The sequence below is a fragment of the Mesoplodon mirus genome (assembly GCF_964341445.2).
Source record: "Mesoplodon mirus genome assembly, chromosome: 15".
NCBI lineage: Eukaryota > Metazoa > Chordata > Mammalia > Artiodactyla > Ziphiidae > Mesoplodon > Mesoplodon mirus.
The window spans coordinates 82,583,550-82,602,130 of record NC_138991.1 but is presented as its reverse complement, the minus strand read 5'-3'; the positions used below and the strand labels follow the sequence as shown (position 1 = coordinate 82,602,130).

Genomic DNA, 18,581 nt, shown 5'->3' with positions numbered 1-18,581 from the left:
AGTCGATCTTAAAAGTTCTCATCACAAGAAAAAAAATGTGTAACTATGCATGGTGATGGGTGTTAACTAGATTTATTGTGGTGATCGACCACAATATATACAAATATTGAATCATTACATCGTACGCCTGAAACTAATGTTATATGTCAATTATATCTCAATAAAAAAAGAAAAAAATGGCAATGTTCTGCATTATTAAGGTTGTTAATCCCAACACACAGACACACAAAAAAATCGTCGTCCTATGAAGAGGTGGCTGAAGAGTGTACAATGAAAAAAATGTAGGAAAAATGAGCATTACAGAAGTGCGCCAGTGAGTTAATTAATAAAAACATGTTTCATTTTCAGGATTTAGTGTTGTTTGTGGTATCTGTTGGCAGGGCTGACTTCATGCATTTTCACTGGGACAGAAGGTCCCATAATCAAGGCATAATGCTCTACCATCATCTTCTTCAAACTCTTAATAACTTTACCTTTGGATTTATGTTTTGCAAGTGAGGTCCCATGAGACAATGGCGCATGCAACGGAGACTTGGAGTCTTGACTCCTGCTCATTGGTGCCTCAGGGTGCCTGCTCCCCTGTGCCCTGGGAGCCTGGCCTCCTCCTCTCTCTCCTGCCCAGTGACTGCTGCATCTTCTGCTTACATGGGGGCCAGGGTGCAGGTGCAATGTGGGTCAGAGTGGGTGGGGTTGAGCTCGTGTGCCCTGCGGCTTCTCTGAGCAGGACATGGTGATGGCTGTCCCACCTTTTAGCGGCCAACCTGGCAGGGGCAAGCCTCATGCCCACCCCTGATCCAGGTACCTCATGTGTCCTGGCACCGAAGTTGCAATACGCTTGATGTTGCCCTCTGCCATGGGTTGAGGTGGTAGAGGATGGTAAGGGGAGGCGCCTGGTTTCACTTTGCTGCCCCAGCAAGCTCAGCTGGAGGGAGAGGGAACCAGCAGCCATCAGGCCCATGCTGGTCCTCCAGCCAAGTCCAGGGCAGACCCTGGCTCACTGGAGTAGTGGCACTGGCCCATCCATTATCCCACGCCCAAAGATGTGCTCCTTTGGCCTCCACTGTGCCTGGGGACCTCTTTTTCCTCCTTCCAACCTTCCTGGGTCTGGCCTGTGTTCATCTCTTCTGGCCAACTCCAGGCACCCTCCATGCACAAGCCATAAAATACAAATTACACTTTCAGCGATTCCGCACCCGTGTTAAATGCTCTCATATTTGCATTCAAAACTGACATGGCTCTACATAAAGACAAACGGTAAAATTCATGATCATAGTTTAACATTTTCTTTTTTCTTTATTTAGAACGACATGAAACAGAACAGGAAGCAAGTCGAGAGAGACTGTAAAAAAAAGGGGAGGGCTTCCCTGGTGGCGCAGTGGTTGGGAGTTCGCCCGCCGATGCAGAGGACACGTGTTCGTGCCCCGGTCCGGGAAGATCCCACATGCCGCGGAGCGGCTGGGCCCGTGAGTCATGGCCGCTGAGCCTGTGCGTCCGGAGCCTGTGCTCCGCAACAGTAGAGGCCACAACAGTGAGAGGCCCGCCCGCGTACCGCAAAAATAAATAAATAAAATAAAGGGGAAATGGTTTATATTTTAGAAACTTTAGCAGCAGGTTTTTTTTTTCCTGCTTTTGAACAATCAGTGAACCCACGTTTTTATTTTGCACTGGGCCCCGCAAATTATGCAGCGTATCCTGTTTGTCAGCTTCGTTCCGTTAGTAATTTCTTGTGATTTATTTTCACATCCTACAGAAATGTTCGTTTTCCACCTAATTTGCACACTCTTTGTCAAAGAGAGTCCCCAGAATGGTAAAATCTTCAGATCCCCGCATAAGCCGCACCCTCCCCGACACCCCAATATCCACCTTATCTTGAGTGATGCAATCACATTAATTTTTCCCCCCTCATACTTTTTCATACAGTAAGCCTATAGAGCTCTTAAGATCAGTGGGAGGAGAAAAAAAATCCCCCACAAGAAAGTGTCATTTCAAAAATTAAAGGAAATCGCTGGCACCCGAGGGGAACCCGGAAACCCGGCAGGGGGAAGTTCGCAAGCAGTCGGGGTCCTGGGTAGGGGGGGCCCCGGAGCCTGCTCTCCCTCCCGGCCTGCTCTCGGAGCGTCCCCTTTAAGGGGCGGGGCAGGGCGAGGCGTGGCGGCCGCCCGCTCTCCCAAACTGCCCCGCGCGCGCGCCGGCAGTTCGGCCACGTCCCTGGCCACGTCGCGCTCGCTCTCGCCATCTTCGCAGCTTCCTGTCTGTGGCCGCCGCCGCCGCCGCTGCCTGAGCTGCGGAGCCTGGGGCCGCCGCGCAGACCGCCGCCGCCATGAACATCTTCCGGCTGACCGGGGACCTGTCCCACCTGGCGGCCATCGTCATCCTGCTGCTGAAGATCTGGAAGACGCGCTCCTGCGCCGGTAAGCGGCGGGCGAGGCCCGGGAGAGGTTCGGGCGTGGGGCCGGGTCTCTGGGAGGACCAGGCGACCTCGGCTGCCCCACGGCCCGCGGGCCTGCGCCGGCCCGACACACCCCCTCGGCCGGCCTGGCGGGCGGCGGGGCCCGGGGGGAGCCTGCGGCCCCTCGGGGTGGAAGCTCAGGCCCGGGCGAGGTGTCGCGGCGCTGGGCCCAGCTCTGCACTTGGTCGGCTTGCGAACTTGAGCCGTCGGAGCGGGGGAGGCGCCAACTGGACAGCGCGGGGCCTTGTTCTCTCTGAAAAGTTTGGATGGGGGGGCGGGGGTCCGGCAGGCGCGGCCTCCGTCCGCGGCTTTAGTGGGCGCTTCTCCGAGCGCCTGTGCTGGGGGTCCCGAGGTGCGGGGAGCCCGCGAATCAATGGGACGCGCGGGAGGAGGATGGGCAGGACGGCGGCGGCTCGGCCTGACGTGGCAGACTACCCAGCCCGGTAGGTGGGGCTAGTGTGGGGAGAGGTCACCCTGCTCCCCACCCTGCCCCTTCGAGGACTGGCCTTTACGTTAGGGTGTCCGGGTAGGCCTGTCCCTAGAGTCCTGTGGGTTACACCCCAGCTCTCGGGTCCAGGATCACGTGAGCCTGCCACGGGAGGGGGTATGGGGAGGTCTCTAAGTGAATTTCTTGGGGCAGTTAATGCTGCTTTGAGGGACGATCTAGTTTGTCAGACAAACTCCGAGTGCCTTCATCTAATAACGGGTTCTCTTCAACCTGCGGCGGGCGCCGGCAACCGCCGAGGTCTCATGTGGTCTCCTGTAATTCCTCACTCCACGTCACCAGTGAGTTGGCGGCTCGCTCCTCTGGAGTACACATTTCATGCTCACACTGCTGGGAGGCAGTGAGACAAATCTTTCCCGGCTAGTAGTTGCGGGGTTTTGCATTTCATTAACCCTAAAAGCTTAAGAATGGCGAATTTTAAATGATTTCTTAAAATTACAGCGTCTTCCTTAAACATATTTTTGATGCCATGGCCTCAGTATAATAACGTTTGATGAATTAAAGAACTTAATTTTTGCAGAGACAGTGAAAGATGGGGTCCCAAAGGACCTGGGTGGCAGAGATTCCATTTACCTGACTGATTTCTAAATATTTTCACCTGTCGAGGAACACCACATCTTTTGCTGCTGTCTTCAGGCCTCACCTGTCTCCCTGGAGCATAGCTGAAATCCAGGAAGTAAGCAAAACCAAAAAAGACCTTTGAGCAATCAAAATGGATGTGACAAAGTCCATGTACTGAAGCTGGTGTGTTTGGCTTGGAGGTGATCTCTCAATTTATGTATAGTTCTGAGAGGTTCAGTTGTATGATTTCCAATGACAGCGAAGTAATTTCAGCGATTGTGATAGCTGACATTTAAGCGCTTGCTATGTATTAGGTAGTGAGCTAAGTACCTTACATGGCTTACCCCATGTAGTCCTTGAAATAACCTTATGAGGCGAGTGCCGTTGCCCCCATTCCGTGGACCAGGGAACTGAGGCTCAGGGAGGTGAGAAAATTAGTGCCAGGGTTGGAACACAGGTGATCAGTAACTCACAATTAAGGATTTGAATAAGTATCTATTTGGCCTGAATAATTTTGTTTTTAATTATTCGAAATTATTCAGGTGAGTAGTTTAGGTCATTTTCTGTTGCACTCAGGAAATGTTCTTTTTTTTTTTTTTTTTTTCTTTTTTTTTTTGCGGTATGCGGGCCTCTCACTGCTGTGGCCTCTCCCGCCGCGGAGCACAGGCTCCGGACGCGCAGGCCCAGCGGCCATGGCTCACGGGCCCAGCCGCTCCGCGGCACATGGGATCCTCCCAGACCGGGGCACGAACCCGCATCCCCTGCATCGGCAGGCGGACTCTCAACCACCGCGCCACCAGGGAGGCCCGGGAAATGTTATTTTTTATGCCTGCTTTATTGAGCTGTAATTGACATATAACATTATATTAGTTTTAGGTGTACAAGGTAAAAATTTGATATGTGTATTGTGAAATGATTACCACAGTAAGTTTAGTTAACACCCATCACCACACATAGCTACATTTTTTTCTTGCGATGAGAACTTTGAAGATCTACTCTCTCAGCAACTTTCAAACATACGATACAGTGTTGCTAACTACACTTAACCACTGTATGTTACATCCCCAGGATTTACCTTTTGACTACCTTCACCCATTTTGCCCATCCCCCACCAGAAAATGTTCCTGGTAATCTTTATTTTTGCTCCAAAATCTTTGTGTGAGTCTTTTTATCCTGCATATGTTCCTCAGAATCCCCTCCTCTGTCAAGTCATTAAATGTTGAAGCACGCAATCTCCTAAATGTGTATCTAAACTAAGATGTTGCAGAGAAGTTAGTGCAATGCTGAATATAGAATTCTTAAGGGAACCTTGAGTAATAGGAGAAAGTAAGGAGGTTTGCTATTTTGTTTGTTTTTAAATATTCATTTAGAACATTTTTAAATGTTCTTATTTGGGAGATTTAGGAGCATTTAGGAAAATATAAAATACTTCAGCCAGAATAATAAGGAAGGTAAATAGGTGAGTTAAGTTTGTGTGCGTTTGCCCAGTATTCCAATAGTTATTAAACTATCCTCTTTATCAGACTTAGGATCATTTTAGTTCTTATATGTGAGATTTCCTGGCCTTGTAAAAATCAAAATCACCAAGATCATTTATTCAGAATTAAATTCTGAATTTGACTAGCTGCCTTGTTTTTCCATCCTAATTTAAAGTTGTTTAGAGACTTTTGAAAGAGTAAGAGTTTGATATGAGGTTCTCAACTAAAATAGGAGACGTGTACATTCAGGTTGTGTTTCTCACTTTGAAAATACTGGTATTGGGGTTCATTTTAGGATTTTGGCATTTGTTTTGAACACAGCTGCAGCTGCTACTTCCCTGGTGGCACAGTGGTTAAGAATCCGCCTGCCAATGCAGGGGACACGGGTTCGAGCCCTGGTCTGGGAAGATCCCACATGCCGTGGAGCAACTAAGCCCCTGCGCCACAACTACTGAGCCCGCTTGCCATAACTACTGAAGCCCATGCACCTAGAGCCTGTGCTCTGCAACAAGAGAAGCCACTGCAGTGAGAAGCCTGCACACCGCAACGAGGAGTAGCCCCCGCTTGCCGTGACTAGAGAAAGCCTGTGTGCAGCAACGAAGACCCAACACAGCCATAAATAAACAAACAAATAAATAAAAACAAGCAGGGCCTCCCTGGTGGCGCAGTGGTTGAGAATCCGCCTGCCGATGCAGGGGACACGGGTTCGTGCCCCGGTCCGGGAAGATCCCACATGCCGCGGAGCGGCTGGGCCCGTGAGCCATGGCCGCTGGGCCTGCGCATCCGGAGCCTGTGCTCCGCAACGGGAGAGGCCACAACAGTGAGAGGCCCGCGTACCGCAAAAAAAAACAAAACAAAACAAAAAAATAAAATAAAAACAAGCATAGGTGCAGCTATAGAACCACGGGGCTTTTTCTCCTTAGGGTAAGGGATGAATGAGACAGGTGAGTGAGGAAGATTCTGTTTTCTTGAACAACTGCCTTGAAGGACCTATTTTATTTTATTTTATTTTATTTATTTATTTTTTTTGAAGGACCTATTTTAAAGTGAGGGCAGGGGAGTTGATCTTGGTTTAGTTTGAACTGGCATCCTCCAGTGTCTGCCGTTGTCATGACAGGGACACCCAAATGAAGTGTGAGTTCCTCATCTTCCTGGACTATGACTGCAGCTGGATCCACAGTATGCTCAAGTTGTCACTTTATTGTCTGAAACACTGGCCTGGGTAGTGTTGGGAGAACAAGCCTTGGCTTGTAGGTGAAGGATTTCCTATCTACATTTTCCTGTAGGCTGATAGTTATTATTGGTACTGTATCTATTGTGTTTAAAGTACTAGTGGAGTTCTTCTGAGCTCCAAGGCTCCCAGCCATCCTCCCCATGTCCTCCCCTTCCCTCCTCCACCTACTGCTTAGATTGTCCTCCACCTACTGCTTAGATTGTTGTTAGCTGTTGTCATGTAAGTTGCAGACTTTTCATTCTCCTGAAGATGACAGTAATGTACAGTGTCCCTGCATTGCTTGTAATTGGACAGTTTATATATATGTGTGTGTGTGTATGTGTGTGTGTGTGTGTGTATATATGTATATATATTTACCTTTATATTTTGAATTTATTAGGAGATAGTTTTTTTGCAGTGAATGTATCTAATTTACAAAAAGCAGCCATTTTCTTGGCTCTTAAATGTGTTGAAGTTTTAGGTTTTAACATATTTCGTCTTAAATTGTCTTAAGTAGTATGCAGTGTCTGGTATTTTGATTGATTGATTGATTTTTGTAGTTGCTTTTCCAGGTGTGGGGCTTTTTTCCCTCTTTTTTTGTTTTTTGTTTTGTTTATTGAAGTGTGGTTAGTTTACGGTGTTTTAGTTTCAGGTGTACAGCAAAGTGATTCATATATATATGTGTGTGTGTGTGTGTGTGTGTGTGTGTATGTGTATACATATATATTCTTTTCAAGGATCTTTTCCCTTATAGATTATTATAAGATATTGAGTATAGTTCCCTGTGCTATACAGTATGTCCTTGTTGTGACAGTTTATATTTTTGAAGTACATGGAAAAGACCTCCTCTTTCATTGTCACTGAGTACTTCAGGAAGCTTTTGCCTCACGTTCCCAGCTCCCTCTTGGTAGCAGCTGTCACCTTTGTTCTTTTGAGTGCCAGTCTCGTGAGTAATCATTCTCACTTACTGACCACCCACCATGTGCAAGCCACTGGGGACACAGTCCAGAGCAGCAGCTTGTTGCTGTCAAAGTTTCTGCTCTCAAGAAAGCTGCAATTTAGTTGAAATAATAAGACATATATAAAAAGATAAAAACACAGGGTATCAAACCATATAGGCAGTAAATCCTATGGATGTGAAGTGGCAAGAAAGACCCTAGGGAAGGCTCCCTTAATTTCCCAACAAGGAGGGTATAAGACCTCTATGAGGAAAAGTATGAAACTTTGCTAATGGACATAGAAGGTGACCTTGAATGTATGTTCATACCAATGTCCTGGATAGGACCAGGCAGGCTGGTGAGGAAGCAAGATGATTTGTCTCCCCAAATTAACTTACTAATTCAGAATATCATCAAAGTTAAAAGATAATAAACTGAGAGAAATAATCTGCAATATATCTAAGTGACAGAAGGTTAATATCCATAATAAAATACTCCTACAAATTAAAAAAACCAACCTGATAGATAAATGGGCAATGTTGGCAGTTCACAGAAGAATAACAGAAGGCCAGTTAAACATGAAAGAATGCCTTGCCTCACTAGTAGTTAGGAACTTGGATATTAAAATAGCAGTGCATGCCATCATTTGCTGCTGGGTGGGAAAAAGTCAGAGGTTTACAAGATCTAATGTAGGCAAGGGTGTGAAGTAAGGTGTATTCTCATCTGGTGTTAAGGAATATGTAAATTGGCACAGCCTAAGTAGAGGAAATTTGACAGTATTTCAAAACAAAGTGTTTATTTTATCCCAGCATTTCTAGGGAATTTGAACTACAGAAATTGTCATATATGAGAACAAACTATATATAGGTATAAAGATGTTTGTTGTACATAAATAAATACAAAACACTGTTTATAGATACAAAGATGTTCATGCAGTATTTATAAGAACAAAAATCGTACACAACTCAAATGTCCGTTAGTGGAAGGGTCACACAAATGTCGGTACCTGCACACTATGGAGCACTATGCAGCCATTAAAAAGAATGAGCTAGAAGTATTAACAGGAGAAGGTATATCTGAAACACTGAGTTAACAGGGCAAATTGTAAAGCAAGAGATTGTATGGCCCCATTTTAAGGGGCAAATGTTTGGGTACACATATAAATACACATATAGAAAGAGGCTTTAACAAAAAGCCTGGAACATTACACTTAAAATGGAGGTGGGAGGGGTGTTAAAAAGGTCCTTTTGATTTTTATTCCATGTATGTTAGTCCAGTTGGTATTTTTAATAAAATAGCATAGATTTCTCTGAAAACAAGATGGCAAAGCGATACATAGTAATAGCTGTCATTTATTGAGCATTTGCAGCATGGCAGGTATAGTCAAAAACAGTTTTTCCAGTGGTCCCACAATTTGGCATAATTTGTCCCCATTTGACAGATGCAGAAAGTGAGGTTTAGGGGGGCCAAGAATGTAATGGGCCCTGACTTACCTGGTGCATTCAAGTGCTGAGCTTGAACCCAAACCTTCTGGCTCCAAAGCCTCTCTTTCCCCAAGTCCCAAGAGCTGTGTTATGAGTCAGGTGCTGACTGTTGGGCTGCTGGTTCCAGGGTAAGTTAATGGCCGTTAGGAGAGCATCTGGATCCTTTGAGACAATGGGTCAGAGCATGGTGCCTGGGACCCTTGTTGAATGCTGCCATGCAGATTATCCTGGTAGTCTGACCTACAGTGCTTGGTTGCATCCCAGCTGTTGCCAGGACAAAAATAATTCACTGAACGCTTTTCTGTTTGGTCGAGGGCTTTGTTCTGTAAACAATGGGAATATGAGAAGTGCAGCTTTTAACCAGCTTAATTTAAAGTAACATACAGTGGAGTATTTAGTTGTAGGCTTTTATTAAACTTAACTTGGCCCAGTGGGAAAAGACAGGAATGGTGTTAAGTTTAATGACTGGTTTCCATTTTACAAGCTATACTCCTCACTCTGGATATTTGGTGCATTTGGTATTGGGATGGCTGTTACAGAAACATTCAGAGTGAGTGTTCTTGAGAGCTTGTTACCGATAGCCTTCGCGTGCTTTGGTCTCAACACAGACACTGACCGTGGGAGCCCCTCTGGCGTATAGCAAGTGTCCCCCCTGGAAGGAGATTCCTGCCCCTGCCTGATCTCTCTTCAGCTGGGATCCCTGCCTTCCTGGGAAGACAGAACAGTTTTTCTGTTTTAAAGCGAAAAGCTGCTACCTGCTAATCAGGATCCCAGGCCAGGAAGAATGGGGTAAACCTGTGTAAGCACACTCAGGTTTCCAGCATGGCGGTTCCTGCATGGATCCTGCACCACGGGACGAGCTGCAGGCCACTCGCTGCCCGTCCCCTGCGCCTCTGCCCCACCCTCTGGCTGGCAGTAAATGAGGGCAGAGCCCAGAGCATGTCGCCTACTTACAGTCATAGAGACACAGTATGACTCAGAAACTCTTTGGAAGTGTTACCCCCAAATACCATAAAATGAGAGTTTACCCCCATGACATGAAAATAAAATGAATTACATTTTCTTTTCTCCATTTGCTCATTCATTCAGCAAGTATTTTCTGGGCCCTGCTGTGTGTCAGGCCCGGTGCTCAGCACAGAGGACACGAAGTGGAATAAGGCATGACCCCGGCCTTCGGAGATCTCTGTGTCTGGTGGGGGTTTGGGGGAGAGGGAGACGGGCAACCCGGTAATCACAGTGTATTTTATAAGCACTGTAACAGGAGCTAGGGCCGCAGCTGGCATGAAGTAGTTCCCAGTATACACTTGCTGAGCGAATAAACAGCAGTGAGGGAGGGTGCCTTCAAAGACGGCTTCCCAGAGGAAGTGACGTGACTTGGGTCGCAAAGGGGAGTGGTAAAAGCAATGTGATAGTCCCTCATGTTTAGTATAGGAATGCTGAAAATGAGGACAAATTTCAAATTTGCCTGGCTTCCAAAGTTCCATTAGAATAAACCCTTTACAACAAAATTTGCCCGTGTGTATTCCGTAATTTTTTATTTAAAATATTGGAAAGGGCCGTATAGAAAATGAACTGGGGCTTCCCTGGTGGTGCAGTGGTTGAGAGTCCGCCTGCCGATGCAGGGGACACAGGTTCGTGCCCCAGTCCGGGAAGATCCCACATGCCGCAGAGCGGCTGGGCCCGTGAGCCATGGCCGCTGAGCCTGCGTGTCCGGAGCCTGTGCTCCACAACGGGAGAGGCCACAGCGGTGAGAGGCCCGCGTACCGCAAAAAAAAAAAAAAAAAAAAAAAAAAATGAACTGGAAATTTCTCACTCAAGGCTTCAACAATCACCAGACGTGAACTGCACGCTCCCTGTCCTTTTCCCCCCATCTTGTCTTCTCTCTCCCATCTTCTCTATGTCAATGGCAGCCTCCTTGTTTCTCCTTTGGAACACTGATCTTTGATAAGAAAAAAAAGTTCCCTATTACTGGAGAAAAGGCTAGAAGGGGCAGGCTGACTATCTGTATCTCCACCGTTGGCGCTTGAAATTGGTTACTACTGATGGATCCAGAAGGTTAGAGTCAACTTTTTCTTCGGTTTCTATTTAGGTATTTTTGTGAATAGGTTGGAACTGCAGTTATGCATACGTAGAAAGTAACATTTTTAGATCCAGGCTTTTCGCTTCAACAGGCTATAAAATTATTTTGTAAAGTAGTGTTGTTTGTAAAATATCATTTAAAACGATGTGATTTTCACATTCTGGAAGAATATTGCTAATGATTTGGCTGCAGTGACATTTCTGCCAAATACAAATTTGCTTAAATGTCTGATGGTGTGAAGTTTGCAATGTAAGTGAGGTTGGGCCGGTTCTGACACCTAATAAGACTCAGTTTCCTTAATGAATTCGCTCCTTCTCCAACCTCTGAAACGCACAGTTCACAGTCTGTTATCACACAAATATTTGGCCAAATCCAGATGTCAGGTACACTCCACCTGACCTACTAGATGTCCCCGCCTGTGTCTCCATGTGCCACAACAGTGCTCTGGAGGGAGAAACAGTTTCAAAATGTGAAAACAGTAGAAGACTGCTCTTTGGGAGACTAGCAGGTTCCCACCCTCTTGTTGCCATAGCATCCAGGAGCATTTTTATGTGAGTCTGAGATTGGTTGTGTGATTCATCTAAGAGAACTTTTTTTTTAAGTTTTTAACCTGTGGAAGTAAATGCTGCCCTCACAAAAGAAGTCACCTTGGGAGGCCAATCCAGGGGGATTACTGCTCAGACTCTTCCCTGAAGCACTGTCCCCCACAGGGTTCCTTAATCCAGGTAGATCCAGCTCCATTCTCGAAAGATTTGTCACCACGAGATACTGTTTTAAAATGGAAAGATACTTAAGGTAACAGACAAGTTACAACACTAAGTAACAGCAGGGTTTTTGAAATAAATTTCTTCCTGCTTAGAGATATTTGAGAAGTTTAATGTTCATTTGAACAATGCACATCCTGGTATATTGGAGCTGGCATAATTAAGTCACTTTCCTATGGTCACCCATCATTAGTAAGACAGAAAAGTTGTTAGAACCTTCCCAAACGGTTATGTTCAAGAATGTTAAGGGAAAGAAAAACTGAAACTGCCGTCATTTATTTAGAGTCATCCCGACCATCAGCCTTGACCCCTGGTGTCCCGCTTTCCTGCGTTTCCTGCACGGTGTTGTCTACAAGAATCATAACGCTCTTGGAGGCATTTCTAATGCTTTCCTTTTGTTTCTTTAGGTATTTCTGGGAAAAGCCAGCTTCTCTTTGCACTGGTCTTCACAACTCGTTACCTGGATCTTTTTACTTCATTTATTTCATTATATAATACGTCTATGAAGGTATGGTGTGGCATCCAATGGAATGTATTTTATCCATAATTCACAGACCTATGGAAACTGTTAAATTTATGTCACCTGTGCACTTAATTAAACATCTTCAAGAATAATGTCTAAATATGCTGTTCTTGATGTAAGCACTTTTAGACCACCTAGTACATATAACTAGGAATAGTTACCATTAAGCATAATTTTTTTCTATATCAAAGCAGTATCTATTTAATGAAAGTGCTTCACACTTAGAGATTTCCTAGTCTTAAGTTCCTCAACTATGATAAAGTTCTAAAGCTCTTGAAAACCTTATAAGAAAGAGCGGTGACTATTATGTTTTCAAGCAGTGGGAAATTATAGACTCCCTGGGAAACCCAGCAAGTTGGTTCAGAACGAGAAGCGAAAGCCGGGGCTTCTCGCCACACAGCCTTGTCCTGCTGCTCTGTGAGGGCCTGGGTGTGCCACCTGGGTGTTACTTTTGCTGTGCTTAAGCAACATCTGCACCATAATTTGCTTAATATGGACTTTAAACCTTTTAACTTGTCCTAAGTATTTATCCATGACACTTTGGTGTCATATATCCCCGCATGAAAACAAATGTCTAACTCTCAAAATACAAAATGTTTGTATACCACCTAGCCTCTTGCGTGCCACTGGTGGTACGCGCTCCACGCTTCGGGCAGCCTCAGTTCTTTCCCACGGGCACTGACCTCACACTTGGTGAGCACCGCCAGGGTGCAGTGAGGGCGGGGCAGAAAGCAGCAAGGAGCGCTCGGTCTGGCAGCGGAGAGCAGACTATCACAGCAGTCCTAAACGGATGACTGCGGTTTGTGATTGGTGCCATGAAGGAGAGTATGGGGCTCTCAGCATGTGTAAAGGATGTCTGATTTCATTCATTCATTCTTCAAATGCTTAACCACACCTGTGTGCTGGGCACTGTGGTAGGCACTTGGTTATTGGTACCCAGGGAAGCAACGTTCAAAGCCATGGGTGTGGTATTTAAAGCAACTCCCCCCGACACTTTGTGTTCAAAAGCATTTTTATAAGCACAGGTCAAAGTAGACAAAGCAAAATTTGAGCCTGTAGTCATTCTATTCTTTATTACTAAGTGATGGGAGCCTCATGATCAGGAAATAATTAGCTTCCTTACAGATGGCTGGGTCTGGGAATTCCCGGCAGTCCAGTGGCTAGGACCCTGCGCTTTCACCACCAAACTGCCAGGGGCCCGGGTTCGATCCCTGCTGGGGGACTAAGGTCCCACCAGCTGCATGGCGCTGCCCAAAACAGAAAGCCTGGGTCTTTGCTTGCTGTGCAGGCAAGTTAAAACTGTAGATACTGGAGGTGTATGAGTGAGAGTCCCCTTCCCCCCAGGACGCCTAGCTTTCAGAGGAATCCTTACTTGCTTAATTGTTGCTTCCAAACATAACGTCCTGAAAATCAGGGCAGTGAGAGCCAAGTTTTATGTGCTCATAGCTTTTTACTTTAAATGCCGAGCACTGGTGAGAGGAGAAAAGCAGCTGCTTTTCCCAGTGGCTGCGAAGCCTTTATGGGCGCAGTCTGGGCTGGCTGCAGGAGTGGGGCTGGGGAGGGACCCCCGGCTACCGTGTGCCTTCACAGGATGTGGGGGGGGGTTCTGTACATAGATGTGTGTGTATTTTGTTTATACATGTGGATTATGTGTTATTTTATTCATATACATATATGCATATATTTTCATGTGGAGAGAACTCCTCTGACAGTATGAGATATTGATCTTCCTTGATTTTGCATTGGGGAGGGGAGTGTGTGTATTACTTCTTGGTGTATGGGTGTGATCAACAATTTTAATATTGATACCGTGTTGACTATTTATTTGCAAATATAATTTCATGATAAGATGCCAGGGACAGTTTAGGTCTTTGTTTTGTTTTGTGTTTAAGCGTATGTGGACTGGATGGTTGCTCTCATTTTCCTCTGAAGTTGTTTTGCCCAAATGTTTTCCTAATCAGGTTTTACAAGTTGCCTTTCCTAGAGAGAAGTAGCACCAGGCCACGCGGCTGACATCCTGGTTGTGTATGTTTATAGGCTGGAATTGCCGCTTGCTTCTTGAGCCTAAAATTCTGCAGTCTGAAAATTGGTGTAATTTCAGAATATCAGATTTTTCCTTGGTTTCAGATGAATATATAGTGTTTTACCTTTTTTTTTTTTTTTTTTGCGGTACGTGGGCCTCTCACTGTTGTGGCCTCTCCCGTTGCGGAGCACAGGCTCCGGACGTGCAGGCTCAGCGGCCATGGCTCACGGGCCCAGCTGCTCCGCGACACGTGGGATCTTCCTGGAGCGGGGCACGAACCCGTGTCCCCTGCATCGGCAGGCAGACTCTCAACCACCGCGCCACCAGGGAAGCCCGTGTTTTACCTTTTGAATGTGAAAGACGAACATGTAGGCAGCAGTGTTTACAAATTACCACTTAGTTTGGTTTTGCTTTTGTTATGTTACCAGGCAAAATTTCATAGCAACAATATATAAGTTAAAACCATCATTGCAAAGTTTAACATGAGTTACATTGTTTATCTTATCTTTAGATAAAGCACTAGCTCAGAAATATCTTCATGCTGTAAGGAAGTGCCTTGGTTTTGAACTGCATTGAACTTCCCCTTCACTTTTTTTCTAAAGCTACTATCTAATAGTTTAAAATGAGATTAAAAATACATTCTTTGCAGTCTCTTATGTAAAGTTAAACTTAACACTTAACATATGATCCAGCAGTCCTACTCGTAGGTATTTACCCAAGAGAAATGAAAACTTACGTTCACACAAAAGCCTGTACACAAATGTTCACAGCAGCTCTACCCACCATCCCCCAAGCTGGGAACAACCCACCTGTCCTTTAACTGCTGGGTGGATGAACAGCTATGGCACCCAGACATGGGCTGTTGCTTAGAAATATGGGGGGACCAGTTCTTAATACACAGGACAACACAGTTGGATCTCAAATCGTGCTAACTGAAAGAAGCTGATCTTAAAGTTGACATATGGTTATGATTCTATTTATGGAATGGAAGTCTAGAAAAGGCAAAAACTGCAGGGACCAAGAACACATCAGTGATTGCCAGAGGTTAGGCTGGGGGAAAGGCTTGACTCTGCAGGGGCAGCATGAGGGAATTTGGGGTGGCGGAGGTGTTAGGACTGGTCTGTGTCTTGATTGTGGTGGTGGTTATATGACTTATAGAACGGTATATCCCAAAAAAGTATATATTTTAAATTAAAAAAATATATATATATATATACATATGTGTGTGTGTGTGTGTGTGTGCGTGTGTGTACATATGGATGATGTAGACAGCCAAGAGAGTTTGAGCAATTTTAAGATACTGATGACCCAGTATTTTTTTTTCTTTGTAGCTTATCTACATCGCCTGCTCCTATGCTACGGTGTACCTGATCTACATGAAATTTAAGGCAACCTACGACGGAAATCATGACACTTTCCGAGTGGAGTTTCTGGTGGTCCCTGTGGGAGGCCTCTCCTTTCTAGTCAATCATGACTTCTCTCCTCTTGAGGTTAGTTAAGAGGCTAGTTAGTAGTCCTGTCTGGTTCCCTAGGGAAATAGACCCGTTTGCAGGTAATGGGGCTCTGTTTCGGTTTGTTTTTTGGGGGGGGGCGGGGCGGTGGGTTGGCAGGCATACATGGTTTGGTGTAAATAAATCGTGGGCAGGAATTAAGCACCCAGGGTAGACACCCCTTTGGGTGTCTCTGACTCTCCTTTAGAATATAAACTTGGCTTCTGTGATTCCAAGCACAGTGTGCTGCCTGTCCGAGTGTCTGGAGCACACTGTCTTCTCCCCACTCCCACTCTTCGTGTGCGGGCTTCGCTCATTGATGCCATCTGCGAATCGCCTAAGCAGCGTTGCTTCAGTCCTCGTCTTTAGGAAGCGCAGTTTGCATGGTGCCCCAGTGCTCCTAAGCGCTCCGTCCACCCCTGAGCGTCCTGGGCTTGATTCAGTTACGCACTGATGGTGGTCTTCTGATGGTGCAGGGAGCGCCTGGGTTTTGAAACACTCCAGGGACTACTCACAAGTCCTCCTTTCATCAGCGTGAATAAAGTGCTGTGTTGGGCAGAGAGTTTGCACGATTACAACTCTGACTTCTTACCCCTTTGATTTAACCATGCTAACAAAGCCTGAAGGATAAGAAAAATAGTGAGACGATTTAAATAGCCTGGAAAGGAGACCCAGTTGGTGAGGAAAACCAGCAGTGAGGGAGTGGAAGGGCCCAGTCATCAGTCTTGTCAACCCTGGCAGAAAGCAGAAATTAGGGACCCTAGATTCGGAGTGGGATAAGCTGACGCAGGAGAAACAGCATATACATAGAGTCCCAGAAAATTGAAGAACGCAACGCTGGAGAGACAGGGTGATGCAAGTCCAAGAGGTAGAGGTGTCCAGGTTATCCAGCTTGTCACTGGGAGTGTCCGTGCCTTTTATCTGTGGCTGAAGTTTCTGTGATTTATTAAATTGCAGAGCTACTCTGTCCTGGGCTCTGATGCCAGATTCCCCTCTCTGTTTGTGCTACTTCATGGTAAAGCAAGAGTGTTTCCTGTGAACTCATGGCGGGCACTGGATGCTGACCAAAGCGTGCTGTTTCTCTTACAGATTTTGTGGACCTTCTCCATTTACCTCGAGTCAGTGGCTATCCTACCACAGCTCTTCATGATCAGCAAGACCGGGGAGGCTGAGACCATCACCACCCACTACCTGTTCTTCCTGGGCCTCTACCGTGCTTTGTATCTTGTCAACTGGATCTGGCGCTTCTACTTTGAGGGCTTCTTTGACCTCATCGCTGTGGTGGCCGGCGTTGTCCAGACCATCCTATACTGCGACTTCTTCTACTTGTACATTACAAAAGGTACATTGGGCTGTGTCCTGCCAGCTTTGTTCTACGGCCGTGTGTTCTTCTAGGGGCTCCCTTGCCTAGCATGCTGCTAATCTGACACTTGCTCAGAAAGCAGAACTGGCTTCAGAGAAACATTTTAATGACTGTCAAGTTAAATTCTGGGTCAGGGTTTTCAGTCTTTTTTTTTTTTCTTTTTCTGTAACTTTATTGTTTTCTACAATGGCACGTTTTCATTGTAAAATCAGTCAGAACTAATAATTCTGAAAACAATCACCCAGAATCCTACCACTCAGAGATAATCGTTGTTAATGCTTCAGTAAATGTAATGATTTAATGATACATGATTTCAACTGAACATGTTACTCTCTAATCTGCTCTTTTTCCCAGACACCTACATGATTTTTAATAGCGATAGAGTATTGTGTGGATTCCCATCATTTACTTACGCAGCCCTCTGTTCATGGGTGTTTGGGCTTAAAAATCCAGTGCTTAAATCAGCCTCCTTGTATGTGTATATTTTTGCATTTGTATGAATAGAGGGCGTGTGAACGTCACAGAAATCTGATGAAAGCCATGGTCCTTGCTGAGAAAAAAAATGCACAGTTAAACATATTCACACAAATATATGCGTAGAGTTTTAGGGAATTGAGGAGCTTCTGAAACCCAACCACAGATACCAGGCTAAGAATCCTGGCTATGCAGTAAAATTCCTAATGGTGGAATTGCTAGGTATAAGGGCATATGTATCTTATCTCCTTTTTTAACATCCAACATATCATAACAGTTCTATTTCAGTACATGTTAATTAGGGAAGAAAGTCATGATTAAAAATAAGCTGCTATGAATTTAGTGACAATTTCAATTGAATTACTATTTTTAAATTCAATTGCTGTGGCATCCAGATACATGAAGAAAATTCCAGTCTGTGTGTGCATGACATTTTCATAGTTCAGAGGGCTTTCTTTATTGACACCAAAATCAGATGCCTGTTGGTTGCCAGAAGCTTATTTCCTTGTACCTTACTATGTAGTATCTTGTATGACAGACTTCTGGGAATGGGAAGGAAGAAACTGTGAGCTTGTCAGGATCAGTAACCTTTTGTTTTTTCTCCCTCTCTTGAAAATTCTAGTACTCAAGGGAAAGAAGCTCAGTCTGCCAGCGTAAGTGCCAAAGACCATGACCAGCATCTGTCCTTCAGGGTGCTTGGACAGAATTCTTACCACAGCAAAGGCACAAGATGCTTCATATGGAAAATCAGAAACTTAACTCTTTTGTTGCAGATAGTCATCTATGGCTCTGTAAGAACCCAGAGGGAAAGAACCAGAAGGTTTCTGTTCAGTGCATCTTGCCTTATCTTTTTTTATTACTATGTACAAAGATTTTTTTACACAAAGAAACTTAATGCTGTATTAATAAAGTCAGTGTGTAGCTTCAATTGGGGTAGTTGCAAAAGTGAAGATTTTGTGAGGAATAAGTGCAAACTTTTTAAAAAATTCTTTGAAATTGTTGATTCTTTGTGTCTGCAATGAAATCATACTCCTTGACAGTTGGTAGATTATATATTCCTCCATCTATCAAACTTGCATTCCACTATATTTATTTTTTGCCAAAAGATGAGTTATCTTTGTTTGAAATCTGAGACACTGTGTCCAGTTTGGTACATCTGTTCAAATCACTTCCCACCTGATGTGGAAATCCTTCCTTGGACGTCACAACACTACATTTAAGGCTGGTAAGGGTGAC

General features: G+C 45.1%; 1 protein-coding gene across 1 annotated transcript; it reads left to right on the top strand.

Moving 5' to 3' along the window:
• The first annotated feature begins 2,219 nt into the window (after nucleotides 1-2,219).
• Nucleotides 2,220-18,273, top strand: KDELR2 (KDEL endoplasmic reticulum protein retention receptor 2). The gene is made up of 5 exons (XM_082645712.1): nucleotides 2,220-2,411; nucleotides 11,880-11,980; nucleotides 15,350-15,508; nucleotides 16,598-16,850; nucleotides 17,968-18,273. Exons 1-5 carry the CDS (start codon nucleotides 2,321-2,323, stop codon nucleotides 18,000-18,002), a joined length of 639 nt encoding a protein of 212 aa, XP_082501838.1. The 5' UTR covers nucleotides 2,220-2,320; the 3' UTR covers nucleotides 18,003-18,273.
• The last annotated feature ends 308 nt before the right edge of the window (nucleotides 18,274-18,581 follow it).